This window comes from Taeniopygia guttata, chromosome 10 (assembly GCF_048771995.1).
Source record: "Taeniopygia guttata chromosome 10, bTaeGut7.mat, whole genome shotgun sequence".
Classification (NCBI taxonomy): Eukaryota; Metazoa; Chordata; class Aves; order Passeriformes; family Estrildidae; genus Taeniopygia; species Taeniopygia guttata.
The window spans coordinates 18,655,076-18,679,250 of NC_133035.1; the positions used below are offsets into that span (position 1 = coordinate 18,655,076).

Genomic DNA, 24,175 nt, shown 5'->3' on the forward strand with positions numbered 1-24,175 from the left:
AAGTTTGTGAAACTACTGAGGAGAAAAACATTTATAAAATAGCATTGTAGGTAAAGGGAGGAGCTGGAAAATAAAACAGAAGCTGGTTGCTAGATATGGAATTCCCACCACAACAGTAAAAACAGTGTCAGAAACAGCCACATCTGTAAAACCTCCAGTTACACACACGTACTCAACAGGTTCTAAACAACCAACCCAAAGATGCTGAAGTCAGCATTAAAAAAACCCAAATATTTGCTCTAAGGCTTTCAGAAAGACTTTGTTTCAAGTAGGAACAAAGGAATGCAATCCTCCAACTCTTCCAATATTTGATTTATCTTTGGAGACCTCTTATGAAGATTTTTCACCAAATACTCCAAGAGCTGCCAGAAGTACTCCACAAAGGTCAGTGAGTATCAAGCATTCAAAGCCCAGCTTTTGAATCTTACCATGCTATTGTTCAAGTTCTTGTCCACCTTGCAGAAGGTGTGTGGAGGAGTCTCTCCTTTGCTGGGGATGATGATGCAGATGTCTGTGACAGCCAGGGTGTTCTGGGTCATGTTCTCGGAGGCCCTGCGGTAGGTGATGTACACCCGCTGGGATGAGGCGCTGCCGCTGATGTTGGCCGGCCGCCCATACGGGGTGCTCTGAATGATTTCACAGCCTTGCTTGACTCTTTCTTTCCCATCATATAAAACCCTAGTTAGAAGAGGAAGGAAAAAAGTCAGGAGGCACATTTTAAAAACACTGAGTTTTAATCACAGCTCTTGTCTCGTTGCTGAAAAAAACGTTTTTATTGACAAGTTCAGGTCACATTATCTCCAACTGTATTCTAACAGAAAAGCTCCATGATGTAACTATACTGGTTTTCCTTGTATATTATTGCTTTTAAGCATTTTGTTTACTGCGAAATAGTGATATTTTCAGTTTTAGTAAAGACTCATTGTCTGATCCTAAGAATGTCATATAACTTATCTCCTTCCAATCTGTGTTAAATAGGTTAAGCATCTTATCCCAATCCAAACATATACATTAAAAATTGTAAATGGCTTTGAAAACTCCAAAACTGAAAGGATTAAACTTGTCATTCAAATCCACTCAGCATGCATTTTCCCTTCCATACTGGGTTACAGTATGCTCAAGTCAACAAGTATCTTCCTGTTTAGAGTTTTGCCTTGTATTTAAAAAATGTGGCATTTCCGTAAACCTCCCTTATCTGCTCCTTAGTTAAATAAAATGGTGAAAATCACCCTCTGGAACAGGGAAAGCACTCACCCCAAATCAGTAAGCGGAGGCTTATCCCTCCCTCGGCGATAACAAAGGTATATCTGCGGTCCTACAAGGCTGCCGTTATTGAGATCTGCAGACAGGCCTGAGGGAGTGACATCTATGCACTTATAGCCCTGAGGAACCTCCTCCCCCAGGGATTTATTGAGCACTGTCACGTCTGTGATGGGTTCTTTTGGTCTGGCGATTTTATGGCAGGCATCATTGAAGTGGATCTCCTCCTCCAGTGGCTTTGAGATATCCGTTAGTCCTGCGACAACAAAGTAATCAGCAACACGGGCTCCTTTGTCTTCCATCTTCCATCACAAGGTGTTACAGCTTCTAAAAAAGAAATACAGGTCAGAAATGATAAAGTTATGGTTATTTTTAAAACCAGAAAATCATAGCTTGCAAATAAAGAAAATGCTTTCTGCTCTCATGTGGAACATTGAGAAATGGGCTAAAAATGTTTTTCCAAGACACCCATATGCACTGGAATTTTGCTAGAGTAGCTTCAGGAAGTTTACTGTCATCAAGTTCCAGACTTTTCAAACCAGACAAGCTATTTAAGACTCCCTTTTGTTGAATTAATTTTGTTTGGGTGCAAAATTTTATTGTAAGAGAAACTGTTACCACACTGGAGTTTCAAGAGCTTGCTGACATTCTGAAACTGAACAACTAGAATTTAAAACAGTTTGAATGGTTGATAGAAGACTTCAGTTTTCGTGTAACTTTTATTCCCATGGCTTTAATCTCCCTTTATTTCTTGCTCTAGGTAGCAAGTATTAAGACTTATCAAACTTCACACCATCATGATTCATGGATTTAACCAAGATTTTTGCTCAAACATAATAAATTCAGACATTTCTTACTGGTAATTTGGAAAATTATGTCCCAATTTGATAATGTGCATTTAATCAAATTGTTCCAAGCTGTCCTCAGATTTCCAGCACCAGCCCTGTTCAGGAAGGAAGAATGTCAGGCTCTGCCTGGTCACCCCTACCAACCTCATCTACCAGCACAATAGAGGCAATTCCCTCTTCCTGCTCTTCTTTTGTAGGTTGGTTGTATTTCACTGGACTTGAGAAGCTTCTAACGTTGCAAGGAAATTAGCAGAGCTTTTTTATTTTATGCTTATTTACAGTGTTCTAGAAAATGCCAAGAAGAAAGCCCATAAATTATCTTTTATTTTTCTATATGGCTAATAAGCACTATAGAACACTCTAGAAAACATGATTACTGCAGGCAATCACCAATATATAGGAAAGTAACAGTCTGAAAATAACTTCAGCTTGTGTTTGAAGAGAGAATGCAGTTATAAAACTGAGCTTAGTTTAGCCTACATACAGTTATTCCAAACACATCTGGAATATGTTACTCAGCATATATATGAAAGTAATAACTACAAATTCAAACTCCTCCCTGAGTGATATATTCAAAGACACACAAACTCAACCTCTGCATATGCTGCCTATTATCTCTCTGTCCATCTGGCTCCAGAAAAATGCATGCAGAGAAGGAGATGTTTAGCAAAGTATCCTTAAACGCTGGCCTAAGACCAAATACTGACATCTTTCAGCTAATATGACAGAAGTTCTAAGTATTTTGTTACATTAACAATTCTCTGTGAAACTACATTATAGCTATTGGAACAATGAAGTTTTTTCCCTTTCTTACCAGCAGCATTTCACAGAACCACACTGATTTCTAGGGTGATTCATGATGCCTTTTAGGATAAAATTATATATAATTTTTGATTACTAAACACTTTATTAATCAAAAATTATACAAATGATGGCTGTTAAAACTGCAAGCAGAACCTATAACTCCAGTGTATTAACAGCACTCCAGTTTAATCATTACAAATTATTAAACTTCAGTTTAGCATTACAAATAAGCAGAATGATGTTATGTGTATATATATATATATATATATATAAAATATTGGAGAATCATACCTTTACATTAATTAAACCTCACCATTATTCCATATAAATTTTATACCAAAAGTCCCAAATTCAAGCATTCCTTTATTCCCAAAAGCACTTTCAAGAAAAACTGGGACAAGCTCTCCTCATTTAGAGATAGTTAAAATTAGAATCCCCTACATACAAACACCTGCTTTCACATAAATTTGCTTCCTAAGGTTATAGCACATAATACACAAGTCAGCAAGACTTTCATAATTTAATGCAGATTTTACAGAAGAGAAGGGAAAAAAAAGGCCTGGCTGATGATGAATTATCCCTTCATATTCACCCCATCCCTGGCAGAGTCCAAGGCCAGGTTGGACAGGGCTTGGAGCAGCCTGGGATAGTGGAAGGTGTCCCTGTCTATGGCAGGAGCGGAATGAAATAATCTTTAAGGTCCCTTCCAACCCAAACCATTCAGGGATTCTACAATGGTTTTATGATTTTTTGTCTTTTGATACAAAGGCTTACAATTAAAAATGGGATAAAAAACAAACTTCAGTGGTATTTTAGTCTAAGGCTGAGTTAGATTTTACTAGAGCTACTGTGATACTCAAATTTTCAACATCAGGTTACTGGCAGAGCAGATCTATGCAAACTTTATGTTAATAGACCCCAGAAAAAGAAGGTATAAACTGTGAGCTAACTCACTGACAAATAATCATTCTGTGAAGAGCATTTCACATAAACTGATGGAGAATTTCTGCAGAAACTCCTGCCGTGAAGCCATTCCACAGTGATTTTACTCATGTACCTTACTCAGTTGTGGTTGTGCCTTTGTAGTGTGAATCTCAGGACAGCACCTGAGATAACCCTGGGATGGGGACAGGCATCAGTCCAAGGAGAGAGATTTCTCCACAGCTGCTGATGGCACAACAGGATCTCTTTCCTTATCTCCCCTGGTTTTCAGCTGCTGTGTGGCTCTATCAGCTACCAAGCCCCAGAGTTCCCTCCTCTGCAAGGGTTTCAACACAGCCTGGCCATAGGGTCTCCACTCCAGCCCTTGGATTGTGTTGTGTGGGAGATCAGGAATGTTGCTCATGTTCCATCCAGGGAGTAGCAGATTTTTCCCTACAACATCTCACCATATTGCAAGACATTTCTGAGGGAAAAAAAAAAAAAGCCCCAAACCAAACAAACATGAAAAACACAGCAGAAAAAGTCACACTGCACAAGAGGGTTGCTTGAGGCAGCTAGTTTCAGATTAAATTCAACATTAGGAATGCCACACTGAGAAGCTTCCATTGCTTCTCTACACTTCAGTACCCTGGGGACAAAAGGCTGCATGTTGAAGGCAATGCCATGGGATCATAACCATAATCTCTAACAAAAGTCCCCAGAAAAAGTGCAATATGTGGTCTTTGAGCCACCTCATGATAATGAGTTCTAATGGATGTCATACAATTAATACAGCTGTAAATTAAACACATAAAGATCACAAAGAATCAAAATATCCTTGCAAATAACAAAGTCATGTGTAAAAAATTATTAAACCCCCCCACACACACTAGATCATGACTATATAGACGAAAGCTTTTTGTAACATCTAAAAATGTAGGAACAGGAGAAACAATCAGATAATCTCTCAGATCCACAAACTATTAGCTTGATTACTTTGCTGAAAGACAAAGAGTAAACACATTTTCACTGTTTATTCAATGTAATTTTCTAACATCCTATTTTTTTGTAAACATTCAGGAAATACTAACTGAAGATTTTTGCTGCTTGTCACCACCATTGTAATTCATTCAGCTTCCAAGCTTTTTGAACAGATCACATTCCTCATTCAAATACTATAAGAGGAAAGCACACATCAGCTTTTCCCCATCACATGATCAGAACTGATGTGGATGAGCCATAGATTCCATCTGTGCAGCAGGAACAAGCACGATGCCTCATGAAGTAGTTTACTACAGATGCACTACAACATTTGCAAGGAAAAAAATACTGATCTAATCCCTACAACCTGTTCCTACCCACAGAATTTTGCAGAGATAACTTACAAGTGGCTACAGACCAGAAAAATTGTTCCAGCCATGCCAGTTTCTTTCCAGGAGCAAACTTTCCCAGGCAGCAGTAAGGACCCTCTGACTCCATTAAAAGAGTTTCTACCAGTCCACCTCTGACAGACAAATAGGACAACTGCCTTGTAATCTTTTAATCTGCCTTGTTGTCATTCTCATTCCTTCCTGCATTCTTCTTTGAGAATATTAAATTGCTTATTAATTTGAGTTCCTTATTAGATTCCCACAAACCAGGTGATATTTCACTTTGTAATCCTTACTCCAAAGATGTTCCATGTGTAAACAAGCAATGAATGTCTCCTAGAGTACACTGGAAACCAGTGCAGAGCAACCTTTTAAAAGAGTTCAAAGCTGGTTATTTATTGTTTTTTAAATATTCATCATACAATAACACTCCAAGAACTTACTTCCTTTGAAGGAACATGAAGAGCAGATGAACAGAGACACAAATCAGAGGCTAATTATTAAAAATTGCCAGTAAATTTCTAACAGTCCCCAGCATCTCATCTCATCTGCGCATTTCTACATTAGCCTGAAGTTGAAGTAACCAACCCACAGAGATGTGTCAGCTGGGCATGCAAGTGCAAAGTGAACTTAACTGGATCAGTCAGTCCTGCTCTGGCTTCTCAGAACCACTTCTCAGGCATAACACCACACAAATCACATGGGAGTTCAACAGTCTTAAGACATGGGAGTAACTGCAGTTACACAACGCAAAAACTTCACCCCATCTCTGTACTGCCAAAATTGCCTGGCAAAATTGTCAGACAAGCCTTTTTCCCCCTCAACATTTTCTTCACAGCAAGCAAACAATCCTGGGTACAAAGCAGAAGCCCTGTAATTTCACAGGAATTCCCAAGGCAGAACACAAGCCTTTTGCCCACCCTACCAATGTGCTCCCTACCTTTTCATCAGGGCATTGCTTCTACACTTTTCCTCTCTTGCTGTCAGCCAGGCTTTAACATAGACTTCTTGTTAAAGTTTCATTCCCTATAGAAACAGTAAAAATAAGAATCAAACAATGAACACACTTGTTGAAACTTACTTTCTGCACACTTCACTGCACCAGTCACATGAAATGAACACTGTGGGTTGCTGTAGGACTCCTTGCTAAGATAAGGTTACTTATCACTTCACTAAAAAAGCAAATTAAACCAGGCTTTAGAGCTAAGAAACAAAATACAAATTTTATGCTGCACTGATATTTTAAGAATGCAAACAATAGTTAATGCTTTAAACCGAAATAAATCAAAGAAGAGATGAGCCAGCCACTTCAAATTACTTCACTTCTTCCATTATTTTTTGACAATCAATACCTTCTGTGTCCATTCCTAGGTGTTAGCCAACTATCAAAGTGCTCTCTCAGCCCAAGAACCTTTCAAAATCTACTTCAAACCATTTTTCTTTGCAAGATTTGAATATTTAAGCAGATCCTTCTTACTCCACATCTTTCATCTAGCCACCTTACCCCAATTCCTTTAACAGAGGGTGATACAGTCTTCTTGCCCTTTACTGCCACAATTCGTGATTTTTCTCCAGATGTGGTGAACACCAGCACGGCCACTTTTAAACATTGGTATCACCACAGCCAGCCTGAACTTGTGTTTTACACTGAGGAGCTTGCAAGCCCAGGAGCCTGTGCTACCTTGAAGCATTTTGCAGCAGCAGTTTTGCACCACAGGACTGAGGACAGCACCTCACTGGAGGCACTGAGACTCTGGGCTCCCAGAATAAGTTATTAGCAACAGCAAGGCTGTTGTAAAAAGTGAACTTTCTTTAAAGGAAGCTTCTATTCCTCAAGACTTGTAGAACACTCTCAGAAGAATATGGTGATAAGACTGCGGCAAACAAAGTGTAACATAAGAGGCTCAGAACAAACACATCTCAGGAGGGTTGATGCAAACCATGAAAGATTTGTTTCCATTCCTGAAGTAGAAAAATCTGGGGAATTAGATTACCAGAATTGTAATTTTGGGATCACAAAGTTCAAGGTTCTGTTCATAACACCAATCTACAAGGTCATTTCGTCAAGATCTCACAGGAGCAATCAGCACTGTTAGCTCACTGCTCTGACAGCCCAGGGAGCGAATCCAGCCCCAGTGATCTCAAACCCACACATCACCATCGACCTGCACCAGTTACAGCCAGGTACTTTCCAGTATCTGACTTTGAACGTTTCTGACAAGACTACAAAGAGAGAATGCAGCAGCAGCACGACAATTTTCTCCAACTACAGAATTGTTAATATCAAGCTTCCAGGAGTGCCAGAAATTATGCTTGCAGACGTCAAGCACAGCTGCAGAAATCCAAGAATTAGGCAGCATTAAAACATGATTAATTTCCCCATGGACACTTCAAAAAACTTCTTTTATAGTCAGCTCTCTGGAAAACCAGTGAGGAGACTTAAATGAAAGCAAAAAAATATAGATTTAGGCATCACAAGAAGCACAGCCAGAGCTGCTGCCAGTGTAGTTGCAGGTCTATTTTGTATTACTTACAGAACTGATTTATAACTAGCTTCTTGTCCTCTACATATGAAGTAAAGGATCTACTTCTTCAAGAAACAAGAATGCAAAGGACTTACATCATTACACAAACAGAACTTCTCATAGCATTTTCATTTTTAGTAAGACAATGTCTGCACTTCTTCCCATTTTCTACTACAGTCACACAAACAGCAACACAGAAACAGGGCTAAAGTGATAAATGGCACTACTTTTAGACCCTACTGCACACATCTGCACTCAGTGATGTTAGACAACACAATAATTCTCAGGGAGCCATCAGCCTCCAATAAGCTCCATCAATTTTTATTAGAAAATAAGAAAATTGACAGTAACCCAAGAGAAAACCAAAGATTTTTCTGCCCTGCATCACTGGACTGGAAATGCTACCAAGTGTTTTGCAGGCCCATTCACAATCATCTGTACCAAGTCATGGTTTACATCTCTGATCAAAACAGCTGAGGAGATAATCAAGAGAGCTCAGAAAACTTAGCAACAGAGGATCTCTAAGAGGTGCCAGGAAAAAGAAAAGTGCTGGATAAAATCACAGGGACAAAACAGAAGACCATGAATTTGGGAGAAGAAAACAGGAATGTAGCCAAGAACTGAGGGACAAGCAGACACGCTCAGCAGTAATCTTCAAGAAAGATTAGGCCTAAATTCAGAGGCTAATCTAGATTCAGCAGGATGAGTACAGCAAAGTGAGCAGGAGCTGGTCATCCACACCACCAAAGCTCAGAGGAGGCAGAGTAAGTGGCAGAAAGAAGGCAGGAAGGAATAGACTTCACCCTGAGGGCGAGATCTGGCACATCCCACATCTACACATTTCTCCCTCACTCACCAAGTGTTCTATTTGTTTGTTTTTCAGTGCTGTTTGTAGTCTCAATCAAATCAAAGCACTTACTAAGAAGGTCTAAAAAGGCTGCTTTGGTGATCATTCCAGTTGTGCCACAGCAAAATCCCATGAAATTCAACCCTGCCTACAAAAATTCAAGAAAGGGATGTTCCAGTGTCCCACAAGATCCATGAGAGACAAATCTCAGTAGGGCCAGAGTGAAAACTCCCACTTTTCTTTCTAGATTACAGTATTTATGGCCAAAAGGCACCACCAAAGAATGGAGAGGATTTCTGAAATACAACTGTGTTTGTAGGGAGGGATGCAGAAAACAAATTGTAGAAAATCAGGGGGAGGAAAGCCAAAATAAGCACCATAAAATGTAAATGTTACTTCATCCAAAGCACAGGTCAGCAGAGCGGCCTGTTCATGTTTTTGTACAACTATTTACTATACAACAACTTTTTAAAAGGAGAACCTCCCCAAACAGAATGCTCTGTTTTTCTTGACACAGTAGATAAAGGCAAATGAAAACAGAAAATCTTCCAATATTGAGCTTCAAACCCAAAATTTTTAACTGAAAATGTTGAAGTCCATCAACCAAGAGTGACAGAAATGACCTGCTTTCACCCTGCCACATTTAGACCCACATGCCAACCTCAGTTCTGTTTTGAAACCATTCTCTACCCAATTTAAATTGTGAATTCATGGTGTGATAGAAGACAGGTGGAGATTCTTTCTAACAGTTTTTGCTACATTTAAAAACACACTTTGAGACTTTTAGAATGTTTTATACGATTTTCTTTTCCTTTGGCCAGCAAAAATATTCTGTAATGTGAGAAAATGGGACCCAACCACACTGCAAATTACAGACAGAGACAGTCATGCACAGACTGCATCTGCAGGGCTGGAACTGCTGCCTGCAGATCATCTACACCCCACTGGAAAGGTTTAATGGAGGGATAACACTCCCTAATACCTCTCTCATCCAGCAAATCTCTACATCCACTTACCAAAATGTTCAGCATCTATTCCACAGAAAAATAAGTGTGCAAGTACCACTACCAGCTCAGCTACAAATACATCAATCAACTGCCACATATTGCTAGGACAGCTTCCCAGCCAGCAAAGCAATAAACAACTTTAGGGTCTCCTCCCAAAAATCACCATAAATCAGCTGAAGAGCAACGACATGCCAAGGTAACTACTGCTCATCTTGATCAGGAAGAGTTGGGAATTTGGAGAATAATTCCTTAGGCCCACAGGTTTCTTCTGAAGCTCAAGTCAAAACCAAAACTCAAGAGTCCAGCCCACAAAACCCTTCTCTATGTTTGCATAAAGCTTGCACACAAGGTGGGGGCTATCTCTTGGGACATTTTATTTATATACATGTACTTATACATCACACTTACTGCCTGTTCACTTCCATTTCTGATGACCAGACTGAAATAACTTCATTAATTAGTATTAATGATTTTCCTGACCCAGATTTTTTAAAGCCAAGATTTACAGTAAATATTAAACAGAGAGGAAATAACTGGCTAACTTCTAACATGCTCCTTGTTCTTCTCATCCCATTTTTAGACTACAGTTCCTCTTCCTTTCACTCCCCTCCCATTATTACTTAGTTCACTCTATATCAGCCTCCACACCATTATCTAATATACCCATTAGACACATGTCCATTTTTCATATATATATATTAGATAATGCAATATATTTTACATCTAATATATTGAAAAGGTAAAAATACACCATCTAAAATAGTCAGGCCAGCCAACACTTTCTGAAGTCTTTCATTTCCACTTCTCAATTTCCTCCCGGTACTGTTTCTGAGCTCTTTAGGGAACTACCAGTGACTAGTTCTGCATCACACACTGCTACTGAAATGAGTGTTATAGATCAAACCTCTGGGCATCACTGCCCTGCATGGTTTAATTTTGACTCTGGAGTCTGTGGGAGCACTTAATAAGCATCAGCAGCCTATTTCCAGGGCAGCCACAGACCAAACTTGCAGACCAGGCACTGACTAAACCTGAACTGAAGGACAGCAGAAAACATCCAAGGATTATTATGCCATACAGCAAAGAACCCCCTTCATTTCAAGTAATTAACTGGTCAGCACCAGTGCTAGAAACAGCTGATTTTTAACAACAGTTGAACAGTAGTGATGCTTTCACAGCTCACACATACTCATCCCCTACTTGTTGGTTGCCACCAATTAAAATAAGGCATAGCTGGTTTTAGCTTCCACAGGATTTGCTGCTCTTAGTATGGCAAAAAACTGTGTCATGATTTGTGTCTGCAGTAGCAGATATTATTTACAGACAGAAGTGGTATATAAGTGAAGAGACTAAGGGCATTTTCTGTGCTCTTGTCACCACCCAGTGAAGCTAGAGCAGAAGGACAAGGGACAGGTAATCTCAGCCCACCACACCTGAACTCTTGCATGAGCGCAAACTCAACCTCAACTTTCTTCAAAGGTCCTACAGGTTTGGTTTTGGAGGGGGATTGCAAAGTGGGAAGGAATAGCCTGATTTAGATTTTGGGTTTTTTTATGAGTCAACAAAAGTCTGAAATTTGAATATATCCCAGAGAAGTCTGATTTAAATACTGTAACAAGCAAGACAAACATACTGGAAACACACCAATCATCAAAAATTGTGTCATGCTTTGTTAAGACACTTGTACCGAAATTATTTCGGTGTCTTTTTTTTTTTTTTTTGTTCTTTCAGTATTAATATTATTCAGTATTACAGTTCTTTCCAGGAAACTTCAGAAAAAAATACCTCAGTTTTACAGCAACACGTGTATCAAAACCTTTACCACTGGAACCCTGTCACACAGCAACATAGTTGGAAACCACCAAACATAAATTTGAACAACATTACAAAGCTATATTGATTTTTTATTTCTTAATCCAACATAAACTGGGCAACATTTGGCCTCCAAATTTCTGGTCATACCAACACCATATTTAAAGACTCAGGTCAAAGTTGAAGAAAGGACAAAAAACGGAAAGAAGGCTTCCTGCAAGTCTTCCTTTCAGGAGATAAATTTAAGATTGAGGAAGCTTTTGAGGAAGAACCTATTGTACTATTCCCATTCCAACCTGCCTGTGTTTGGCCAGGAAGCACAAATGTTTCTGCAGCCACTGTTATAAAAAGCATTTCAGCCTACTATGACTTGCAAAACTAACAGCAACTCAGCTGCTAGGGAGCATGATGGAAATGAAAAAGGATGTTGAATATTTAAGTGACGCTGCAAATTTCTTGTTCTTCTATTAAAACCTCAAGGTTACCAAACTCCATTATCATTCAGCTTGGTCTAGGAACTGTTTTGCTCTCTGAAGAGTCACAAGACAGTTTTCTCCAGCTATCACACACTACAGCAGGAATTAACCTACAAATTAGTAAACCCTCAATGCAAAATCCTGCAGATTAAAAACTGAAAGACTGGCTTCTGACAGTGGTGGTGCCCACAATTCTTTAAGAGTCACACAGAACAGCTGTATTAGTTACAACCTCACTCCCCTTAGGGACCAGTTGGCTTTACTCTCTCCCTTTCTACTTTCCCTTTCAAGCGCATATTTGAAATAGAAGCAGGTTATTGACATGGTTTCTAAGGCTTGACCTGCATCAGCTGCGTGCACCTGAGCCCAATAGTGTGTGCCAGGCTATGTCAATATTTGTGCTTTTTCTAACTAATAATTAACTCTGGCTATATTAACTAGATAACTGCTAATATTGCCATTAACACATATAGTAATTCCATTAAGCACCACACTAGGGTTATGTCGTTTAGAACAAGCTGAAACACAAACCTGCAACCATACGGCTACAAAAAATATGAATACTCAGAAGTATGAAAACCTCAAATACTGGGAAAATATTTTTAAATAAGTCCCTGTTTAAAGAAAATAGTCCTGGTGCTTTTTGTCTTCCTGCTTGCAGAAGCAGAACTTATATTTTGTGCTGCTTTATAATAAATTCCCTTTTTAGAAGAGGCCATTGGGTAAAGCCTGTTCCAAAGGAGCAGAAGCCACTCAAACTTGAGAAAAGTACTCATCCAGCTAGAGCCCAACATTTCCAGAAGTAAAACATGTACATCACAGAAGCTCTTAAGGCTGTAGAGAAGCTTGATCTTTTTTGTTCTGTCTTTAAGGCTCCATGCAACTTTCCCCTTCCTCAAGATAACCACAGACACTCTAATGCTCTATTTTTGATAATTAAACTATTTCAATGCCAAGTCACAATATCCCCTAAAAAACAGCTCCCTTTACTAGAGCTCCACTTTAATGCTCGCTTTAAATAAGTTTACAGACTCCTCTAAAAGCTAGCTGAAGTTTTTCCAGCACTCTAAATATATGACTTTTTTTAACAGGATGAGAAAAGTAAGAGACTCTTACAAAGTAAGATTTGCATGCTAGACACAAACCAGAAATAATCCATTTACTCCCCCTCGACCTTTCTTGGCTAGACTAACTCAATTAGTATCCCTAAACCACCAGACACTTGCCAAGATAACCTATTTGTGTTTAATCATTCAAAAAGTGAAATAATATGTACTGTAATGTAACACTTTTTACGGAAACCTCCAGTTGAGCAACAGTTCCAGCAAAAATTGTGAAATGAAGTAAAAAGCTACCCAGAACACCATACTTCCACTCAGTTAATTCAAAAAAATTAAGTTTCAGAACTAGGCAGAAAGTCAAGACCTCATTTTTAGCAAAGTAGAATCGGCATGTGTTTAAACGCAGCCTGTTTGGAATAACTTCGGAGTAACAACCACCACTGGGAAGTTATTGAATACCATCATCCCCTGGCCAGCAACTTGTGCCACACGCAGACCTCATGACAGAACGACGATAAAAATGCCAGGGCTAATTTCTACAGCCGCGTCCAGCGCGTTGCATCAATCCAGGTATAGGGTAACCCGGGCTGCCGAAGGGAAAGTCGGGACAGAAACACGCACCGTGGAGCTGAGCACCGCCGGGAAATTCCGGCTGGCGCAGCGGGGCTGCGCGGAAAATCCGCACATGGCTCTGGGGGACACGCACACGGGGATCTGGGGGACACGCACACACGCGGATCCGGGGACACGCACACACACGCGGAGCCGGGGACACGCACACACACGCGGAGCCGGGGGACACGCACACACACGCGGAGCCGGGGGACACGCACACACGCGCGGATCCGGGGGACACGCACACACACGCGGAGCCGGGGGACACGCACACACACGCGGAGCCGGGGGACACGCACACACACGCGGAGCCGGGGACACGCACACACACGCGGAGCCGGGGACACGCACACACACGCGGAGCCGGGGGACACCGCACACACACGCGGATCCGGGGACACGCACACCCCGGCCCGCCGCCGTGCAGCCCGTACAACATGGTGGCAGGTCGGCTGTGAGGGCTCGGCCGCCCCGCGGCCCCGCCGCCCGGGGAGCCCCGCGGGCCCGGCGGGAGCCTCGAGCCGACGGGCGCAAGGAGAAAGGAGAAAGTTTTCCCCCTCCCACCGCGGCCCAGCGGAAAGTTACCGCCGCCCCCGCGGCGCCTCAGCCCCCGGCCCGCCAGCGCCGGCCTCCCCGCCCCCGCTGACAGCCCCGCGCCCCTTCCCCGCCGGCCCCGGAACGCGGCAGCGCCCGGCCCGCGGCATCGCCTCGGAGAACCCCCCGGCCCGCGCCCCGCGGCGGTGACAGCGCCGCCACCCTCACCTCAGGCGGGTGCCGCGCTCCCCGGGGCGAGGAGCGGGCGGTGAAGGGGTTCGGGGGGCAGCGCGCTCGGTGCCCGCGCCCTTATCTCATCCCAGCGGAGCCCGGCTCGCCCCCGCCGCCTCCCGCCGTGTGGGCGGCTCAGGCGGGATCCCCCCTCCCCTCCGCCGCCATCTTGGCTGTCACGGGGCGGGGGAGGCGGGCGGCGACCCGTGATCGCGGCGGGGCGGGCGCGGGACGGCGGCCGCGGCTGCTGAGGGGGAGGCGGCCGTGCCCCGCCGCCCGCCGGTCCCTTCTGAGCCCTCCCCTCGCTCCGCGGGGCCGCCGTTCCCGCCTTCCCCCTCACGGAACGCGGCGCCGGCGGCTCCGAGCCGTGAAGGGGCAGCGAGGCTCCCTAAGCGAAAGCGCCTAAAGCACAGCGCGCAGACCGCGGGCTCGACTGTGCCTCCCCCCACTTCAGCCTTTTAAGCCAGACAACATCTTTAATTTAAACAGAAATTAATCTCCGGCCCAGATAGGCCGGGATTTGGCTCACCTGCGGCGCCCGTCGCCTGGACCCGGAGGAGGTGCCGGCTGTCTGGAAAACAAGGGATGAGAAAACCGAGGGATTTTCTGCAGGCTTGATGTAACCCGCAGCAGGCTGTTGCATCAAAGACTAGAAAAAGAACCCGAGACAAAAATAATCTTTTAAGAGCATGCAGCTAAGATTAGTGCAGCGTGTCAAGATGTTGCTGAGCGCAACAGAACGAGTCCTGCCTGTACCCACACAGAAATAAATACTACTTTTCTGGCACCTTGTCCACTGCAACCCTGAGTTTCCAAATTTTATACCAAACTGCTGATTAGGGATAGGTTCCAACCATACAATTTTGAGTTTTAATTCAGTCTTACCTCAGTTCTGGATGTTTGGCTTAAGGGTGTAGATGTGGCTCATTATAAAAGACATACAATTCATATGAAGTTCTGAATTTGAATCAAAACTGATCTCAAAACGCTCAGATATGTTCAGATCTACTCTCTTGGTTTACCTCATCCCTCTGAAAATCTGACCAAATAGGAGAAAATAAAAGCCAGAAAGTATAAAATAACAGTGTTTTTCTCCACGTGTTTTTATTAATTAAATTGTTTCTAGCAGAAATACTGCTCCTCGTACCCCCATGTAGGAAATGTGGTGGCTGACGTGAGTCGGTGTCTACCTGGGCAGGAGCACCCGTGTGCAAGCCTGCACATGCAGCACAGCTCTGCGCTGCCAGGGTTGATACTTGGGAGCTAAGTCTGTCTTGTTTTTTTCTCAGCAGGCAGCAAACCGAGTAAGGAATGTGTCAGGGACTACAAGAACATTCCCATTCCTTGTGTTTCTACGTGAAATGCATTTCTAGCCACACCCATAAAGAACTTGTCTCTCCTGACAGTACACAGTTGGGCTGAGAGACCAAGAACCTAGAATGTCACTATTCAATACAACAAGATGCTCTGCGCTCAATAGAGTGTCCTTAAATTATTTGGTGTGCTGGTACAGACTTTTCTAAATCAATTTAGAATATATTTTAATCCTGGAAATGCTTTTCAAATAAATAGCAATACTGAACTCCATCTTCTGGCTAGTGTTAGTAATTTTTGATATTCAAACTGTTCTGTGCTTGCTGCCCTTGCTCATTTTTCAGGTAGGCTTAAATTTTAGGCTTCAGTGTTAACATCCAAGATTAATGGGTCTGTTCCTACTTCTAAGAGTATTGTTACAGCTGCCTGTACACTGAGCAAAATCCCTGCACTGATGTATGTATAGCTCACTTTGCAGGGTTTAAGTTCATAACCATTAAAATATTCTGGGCTATTTCTAATGGAAACTCATTTTACAGAAACAGAATTCTTAAATATTCTCTGTCAGTTTTCATACTTTTCAGCTCTTATATAAGTAAAGTGTTGTGTAGATGACTTTGTTTTGCTGTTAACTTATTTCGCTCCCCCATTTCTGTCCTTCTAGGACTATCTGCATTTAATTACACATTGTGTCAATGTCAACAGATTGTGGTCAGGGACGGGATTCTCTCTCTTCAAGGCCTGATGGGAACACCAAACTAGTTTCTGCCCCGTACTGCTATCACAGCTAACAGTGCTTATCTCTGTCCTGTCTTTCTTGTTCTTACATCTCCCCCTTCTTCCCACCCTGTTCCATCAAACCTCTGCTGCATTCTCTCCCTGACCTACCTGCTGCTCATGCTCTTGGCTGTGGCACACTTTCTTCCCCACCAGCACATTTAATTGCAATGTTCCATTTCATTATTAGCTTGTCACCACTTTTATCAAGTCACCTTTCCAAACAAATCTCACTGTGAAGCTCTCCTGCGCAGCTCGTCATCAATTTTCCACTTTAAGGCTCTTCTAAAGCCACGTGCAAAAGGGCCTATGAAAAATTGTGAGTGTAGTTCTGTATTTATTTGTGAATAAAGAGCAGCATCAGTGAATAGTGCTACTGTACAGGCAGAGACAGATTTACTGTGTGCCCAGCTCCTGCCAGGCTCATTGCACAGAGATGTGTCTATGTGTCAGTCAGACAAAGCCTTCCCCTTCCCACGGATTTTTTGGGATCTCTAAGCGAGGATCTCTACTTGCACATGGAGACCCAAGCCCAAGATCATTAAGTCTCTGAAGTCTAGTTAATTATTCCAGTCAGTGTTGGATCAGATTCTTGTTGTGCATAGTGAGCTAATTACCCAAGTTAACAACTGCATGTAGTGCAGGTGGGCAGCACCAAGCACGCTTCATGTGGGATTCTGCTGCCTCAAGTGCAGGGTGGAGCCCTGGCAGCCAGATTTAGCCTCCCCTCTAGTGCAGCCAGAGAGACACGCAGGCTTTCTATGGACCAGCAACCACAGGATGATTTTTTTCCATGTTACAACCCCACATTTCTAGCTTGTGGCACTGAAGTAATTTTCAAAGTCTGGTTTAGATTATTTTAAATGCATTTTACACATGGGTAAACTCAAGCAAGGCAGAGGACAAGTGGCAGATGGTCAGTGACAGAGCCAGGAATAGAATGGAGAACTCTGCTGTCCCAGGACATGATTTTAAGAGACTTTGTCCCAGGATTGTGGGTTTGATGATTTATTATTCATGGGGCTTCAGAAGTGCTTAAAAAAAAAATAAATGCAACTATCACTATTCCCAGTTTTTCCTGGCAGAGACTGGCTTCCATAAGCAAGACAGTTTTAGTTCAGTTTCTTAAGTGTGCAATTTGGGACTTAATCTGTTCACTTTCTCACCAGTTTTATGCCTTTTGAACTCACTTGGCTGTGCTGTGTGCACTGCTCATTTACCTCTACCGGGGAAGGATGAACCTCCAAGAGAACCCAACAGGATATCTTTCAAATATACCTATCTGTAACCTTGGTAAAAATAACTATGGAGATAATGATAATGGATAATTATAAACTCCATAACTGGCAAAACAAGACTCTGCATTTCAGAAGATGAATTACCTTACCCTGTCCAGTAACCCACTTTAGAGTGCAGTAATGGATCTGCATCCGGAGGGTTATGCAATGAAATGGAGCCTTTGGCAAGCTGGAATCACACTGGAAATGAAGCAACATCTTCATGGGTTTTTTCATACATGCATATTTGTAAATCTGGGACTTATCCCTTTTGACATAAAGAGATCGTCCCAGCTTGGAATGATTAAATACTAGGACACATTATGAAATAATAAAACATTTAAATATTATGGTGCATCAGTACAACAGTGCAGTCACTCTTCTTTTTACTGATTCAAGTAAAGTATCTCTGAAAAGCTTTTTGCACTCCAGAGAAACTACTGACTATACATTATAAAACAGGAAATAGAATATAATATATGTATATTAAAAAAAATATATTTTTTTCAGACCTTTCTCTAGGTAAAGTAATTACTCAAGCAGCTAAAAATATGGAGAAATGAAGCAAATACAGGCCCTGATCCAAAGGCCACTGAACTAAGCAGAAGCACTGGAGTCTTGTGTGTCATGAATTACAATTCACAAATGCAAATAAAGAAAGTTACTGTAAATGTGTAAGGATAAAGTCTAATTATCTAGTTGCAGTATCTAGGCATTCCACTTGGATAAAATGAGATTTTTTTTTCTCCAGCAGGTAGAGAGAGTTTCTCAGCAAATGTATTGTAATTTATGGGAGAGTTTATGGTCCCAAAAGCACAGAAATACTGGGAAACAAAAAGGAAAGAAAATGTACCCAAGGAGGAGATCCAGCTGCTTCCAAATCATTTCTATAAATAAAAATCTGATGCAAACTCATTATCATTTCCCTTTCCAGCACCGATTTGCTTCCTCAAGATTTCATAGTGTGCATCTGAGGACTCAGGCTGCACATTGTAAAGTTTCCCTCAACAACTGCTAAAATGATTCACAAGGCACAGCGGCGTGGCAGCAGCTATCAGCTTTGGAGAGGCAGGGGATGGCCTTTGGTGTCAGCCAGGGATAAAACAGTGAAGTTGTGCTTGGCTGTGCTGCTGCAGGTTGGGGTGCCAAGTGATGCCATCCCTACCTCTTGTCCTGTTGTTAGCAGGAAATCAGTGTGTACGCTGGAGCACATTTCTGCACGCTGGAAGCTCCCAGACAAATATTTGCAGCCCATTTTGTGAGCATGGGACAGCAGAAGGGTTGCTTGAGGACGGTCCAAATCCTAATGCATCTAGCAAAGCCAGCTTGCTGTCTGTGCCAGCACTAACCTGGTTTAAGTATTGCTGTCATCAGTAATGCCACATAACAAAAGCGGCTCTTTGTGGACTAATATCAGGAAGGAAATTGTGCATGCAGATTCGCCAGCAAAAATAACAGTCTGGGGCTGTAAATGTACACACTGATACTGCTGGTTTGTTGCTATTTTCAGCAGCTCCTGTTCCCTCAGGGGTGAGAGGACTTAACTGCTATCCCTGCTGTTCATGCATCAGCCTTAAAGGTTCCATGTGGATGCCTGCTCTTTGGCCCATCTGGGGGTGATTTCTGCAAATAGCAGTTTTCCTCTGAATCAGTATTCAATTCATCACCAGAGTCACACATGATACTGTGGGGCCACAGAAAACCACTTTCCTTCACTAGAGATCTCTAGTGAAGAGTTCTTTATTATTTGCACTTTACATTCACCTTCAAATCATGTCCAGGCCAAGCAATTGTATTCCATGTAGCTAAATCTTCCCCACAGTTTTGCCTGATGGGATACTTCAGGCTCTAAACTCTTGTGTAGCCCTGCTGTTTAAAGTTTTTGTATTTTGTTCTAGAGATTGCTTATATCATGGTGGGTGAAGTATATCTATCACTTAACCACTTCTCAGGAGTACTATTAGGCTTAATTAATGTTTGTAGAACACTACTGAGATTCTCAAGAGAAGCAGCTATAGAAGTGCAAAGGATTATAATTAATTTAAAACTAATTTTTGAGCAAATGGCTAACAACATTTAAGCTGAGATTTTCCAAGTAAAACTAATTTCTCTGATTTTTAGACAAAAACATTCTGAAATCTGGTTTCCATTTGCTACTACCACTGTATGATGCATTTTGATTTTTATTATTCTTCAAAATCCATTGATATATCCAGGTACACAGTACACCTTGTTTTAGTTCAGGAAATACTGCCCAACATATGTAAGTCAAGTTAAAATGAAACTAACAAGGTAACTAAATTAATAAGCTCAAAGACAATCCCCAGCACCATTTGCCTTTAGTATAATAAGTGTTTGAGCCATAAAGCCTGTAATTAATATTCTGGAATAATTTCCATATTTATTTATAAGGCATCTAATTTACATAAATAGTCATTATCTGAAAATAAAACCAGATCATTAAAATTCTGAAAACTGATTGAGATCAGTCAAGGTGTACCAAAGAGATTTGCTAAACTCCCTGTTTGAAACTGTTCTGAGACGAAATCTCTTCTCCCAAACAAGCTGAAACAGGACTCTGCTGTGGGAATCCAAGCAGAGCTTCATGCACATGACATCATCAAACAGAACAGTGATTTTGTACGGTGAGAAAACATTGGGTCACTCTTCTCACTAACTGCCATGGAGAGTTTCCAAGGAACTGCATCTGACACATCTGCACTGAAAATCTAACCCAGATTGTAGCTGAAGCTCTCCTAACATGGATTTCTGCTTGTCTGAGATTCTACAATGTTCAAAATATCTTTCAAAATACTAATTTCTTCCAAAATACTTTTAATGCTTACAGTATCTTCAATATTTTCAAAGGTGTGCATCTAGTTAGAGAACATTTCATGCAGAAAAAAAGAGAAGAAATGGCAGTCTCGTGTTTCTATTTGCAAGCTGGATTGATCACTCCTCAGTTATTAGCTAGAGAGTCATGGGTATTAAAAATTATAATAATGACAAAAATTTGTCACAAAGAATGCATCTCTGGTCCTGCTCACTGTGCTTTTGCCTTTCAAGGTCCAGAGTGCTCTCCATTTGATTTTTTCTAGATAGAAATAAACTCAACATTCTTTTAAAAAGCTACAACTACAGAACATATTTTTAAAAACTGGCAATTGCCCTGGAAAGTCAGACCTGAGTCTGACCTTTTTCGGCGTGAGATACATCTTTGAAGTGTGTCAGCCCAGAGTAAGGCAACACAGCACGACCTACCCTGTTTGGATGATTCCTTTGCTAATTCCTAGAGAATGGAAGTTGGCTCAAGTACTGAGTCACGAGGATTTCATCTCAATACAGATATTTTTAGTATCTGTTATTTTATCTTGGGTACTTTTAAAATCTGTATCACTGCCCAACTCCTAATTATCTGAAATTCTTTTCTTCTGTAACAGCTTTGGAATGTGCCCTTCTATTATTACAAATACCGGCTGCATTAGATTGGGTCCTAACTGCTCATCCATCGATTGGGTTAGGTAAGAGTGCCCTTGTTTAAAGCCTCAGCAAGTGCTGAGAAACCAGCAAAACAGAGGAACAACATTCAGTCTCACAGTGAGTCACTGTGAATGTAGGTCAGCCCAGGCTCTGCCCTTTGCTGAGCTATCGGAGGGTTGGTTCCAACCCAAACAGACCCCCACAAAATCATGTTTGTGTTCCTTTGCCACACAGCACTGCCACTTCCATGGGGGAGTTTAGAGCAGATGAACACTTCCTTAGCAGCTGAGTCACAACCAAGAGCTGAGAAGGGATGGGAGAGAAAACACAAACCAAATCACCTTGCAAGTAAAATACACAACCTGTTTGTTTAACCCAATTTGTGCCAAATAACATTATGGATCCGCTCAATCTCAGCCACTTGAGGCTCAAAATCAATGTTCTAAGAGCAGAAGAGGGAGGGTGATGAATCTGCTCTGATTCACACCTGGGGGAGACCCTCTGCTGCAACAGTCAGGGGCTCTACATAATGAGGTAGGCAGAGAGGACTGTGAATTGACTATTAATTAAACTGCTTGATCACCTCCTTGGAAAATGTATGACCAAATGTTGATGCACAGAAAGTAATTTACATAATCAAGTTTGAATTTGACTCATAATACAGTACAAAACTACCTTAATAAATGGCAATTTTTAAAAATCACACTCTGACTCTTGATACAAAAAAAAAAAAAAAAAGAGTACTTCCAGTACAAATAATGAGATGGGAGGAAATGTCCTTGGCAAGTCAATTTGTTCCATGCTGCTGATGGTTCCTGTTAGTGACAAGGATTTTTTTTTTCAAGAAGGAAACAATGGAAAACAAATGCAAAAGCATTTAGCAGAAGGCCAGGCAATGGCAGCTTTTCCAAAATGTCAAGTGTGCCGAATAGAGTCAATTTAAAAGAGAATTAATTATTTAAACTGAATTAATGTGACTACAATGAAGCCCTGTTAAACCATCTCATCCATCCTGCTTCCAACTGTGCTACCCCTTACAGTCTAAGTCTAAATACTGTGACCTCAATTTTCAAACACTTCAAACAAAAACTCTCTTACCCGGTCATAGTACCAATATATTGATTTTTTAATATATTTACTGCATCTCTACCAGGAACTCACCCACAGAATTGTTCTCACCTTCTCCACACTCCCAACTCATACGAATTTGACCTCTGGGTTCCCTTTTCTCATCTTTTCCTCTTTCATCTTCATAGTTCTTGTATTTTCCCAGATGCTTCAGGCAGTTTCTATCACTGCATTCTTCAGATCATCCTTTACCTGCAAGCCTGCCCTTTGCATAAAGCCCCGATATCTTAATTTCAACAACTTTTCTCTTTTGTTTCATGCATTGTCTTGTCCTTGCGTGCCTTTGGGGACAGGAAGGTGACTGAATTTTAGGTCTCTAGATTTCATATGGAAGCTCATTTTCTCAAAAGAATATCCACACCTACTTCCCTGGAAACCGACTGTCCCAAAGGGCTTCAGCTCCTCCTGGACTATGGGCCATGATGTTGCAATATACTGAATATCACCCCTAGAAGGAATACTCTGTGCCCACTCGTTCCATTTTCCAGGTCAAGATGAATTTGCAATGCTATCAACAATTTAAAGGTGCAATTTAAAGGTGCAATACCTAGTGCTCTTTTTCCTGGATAGTGTTACGTGAAACGTGGCAAACATCAACAGAGCCACTGTGCCTCTTTTGTATCCTGCAGGAATATCTATAACCATGTCTACCAGTGATAAGTCAAAACCACCACTTTTGGTTTCCAGTTTCAACACGGGCAAAGGAACCATTCCAAATCCATCCTTTTCTGCAACCATTTAAATCAAAACATCTGGGCTAGAATTTACATAAAATAAATTTTCTTTATTTCTTCTATTTCATGGAGGAAAAGAACGCCTATCTAATAAGTAATGTACTTAATTGCCCTGGGTCTTGACTGTGTTGGGAATGCATATTAATTTAAATGCATCAGTGTAAAAATCAGTCTCATTAAACAATCTCGAAGCCCTAGAATAGATGGAGCACTGCATTAACACTTGCATGTAGTCATTCATATTAAAGTTATAATTTACAAGAGCTCATAATGAATATAAACAGGAATTAAAACTGAGCTGTGGTGCAATAAAAAGGATTAGTGGCAGTGATATTTAAATTGACAGTTAAAAACTCTTCTGGAGCACTTTCAAGGCCTTGGAGAAATACAGTTGGTTGGATATACTATTCTTTATTTCATGGTGTACTAGAAACAATGTATAAAACATGAGCACACCAAGGCCAAATGAACATCTTCACAGCAGAAATGTATTTCTTAAGTTATTCTATAATTTGAAATGTCATTTTCGTGTCGTGCGAGGGGAACGATGATGTACATATGGAAAATTGTGAGCGAGTTCTTAGAAACCGTACTATTTTCTTGATCATTCATAACCAAATACATAAAGAACTCTTCAGCATATCACTATTGCACAGCTTGAACGAGATCTCCATAGCTACCCTTGGCACAACAAGCACAAAACCCCAGTGCCTTTGCAGGGCTGATAAGCAGACAGGAAGCAAGTGAACATCTGCTACAGCTTTAGATGGTTTTGCCTTCAGTAACCACCGCAGAACGTCAGGCTCTGCATTCCACGTCCTGCTCGTTTGGCCTTTGACACCACCAGCTGTTGGACAGGAGATGTAAAATGCTATACCTACAGAAAGGGAGCTGCACTATTTTCTGAAGGACCATTGGGATATTTAATGGCATTTTTTTCTTTCCGTTCTCTGATGACTGGAAACGCTGGATAGCAGAATCTGCATATGGAGTTACTTCCTGAAAGTCAACCACTTCCTATTTAACAACTCTTTTTTTTTGAATGTTCTGTTTTCCTTTCCAAACCTGCTTTGTTTTGTTTTGTTTTGTTTTGTTCTGTTTTAAACACCAAAAACAATTGACCCATATACTGAATAGTAATTATATTCATCATA

At 41.4% G+C, this 24,175-nt stretch overlaps 1 protein-coding gene across 5 annotated transcripts in view; it reads right to left on the reverse strand.

Annotated features, from left to right (window-relative positions):
- Positions 1-14,968, reverse strand: part of DENND4A (DENN domain containing 4A) — a 49,155-nt gene extending 34,187 nt beyond the window's left edge. The window contains exons 1-4 of one of the 5 annotated variants that reach the window (XM_012578273.5): positions 14,841-14,968; positions 6,144-6,229; positions 1,255-1,587; positions 429-678 (exon numbers count right to left, since the gene is read on the reverse strand). In XM_012578273.5, coding sequence (XP_012433727.5) covers positions 429-678; positions 1,255-1,562 — 558 coding nt within the window. In that variant the 5' untranslated portion in view covers positions 1,563-1,587; positions 6,144-6,229; positions 14,841-14,968. Of the gene's footprint in view, positions 1-428; positions 679-1,254; positions 1,588-6,143; positions 6,230-14,308; positions 14,482-14,840 lie in introns of those variants that run through there. The other 4 variants (XM_030281433.4, XM_030281437.4, XM_030281436.4 and 1 more) reach the window with 4 other exon arrangements.
- Between the last annotated feature and the right edge of the window lie 9,207 nt (positions 14,969-24,175).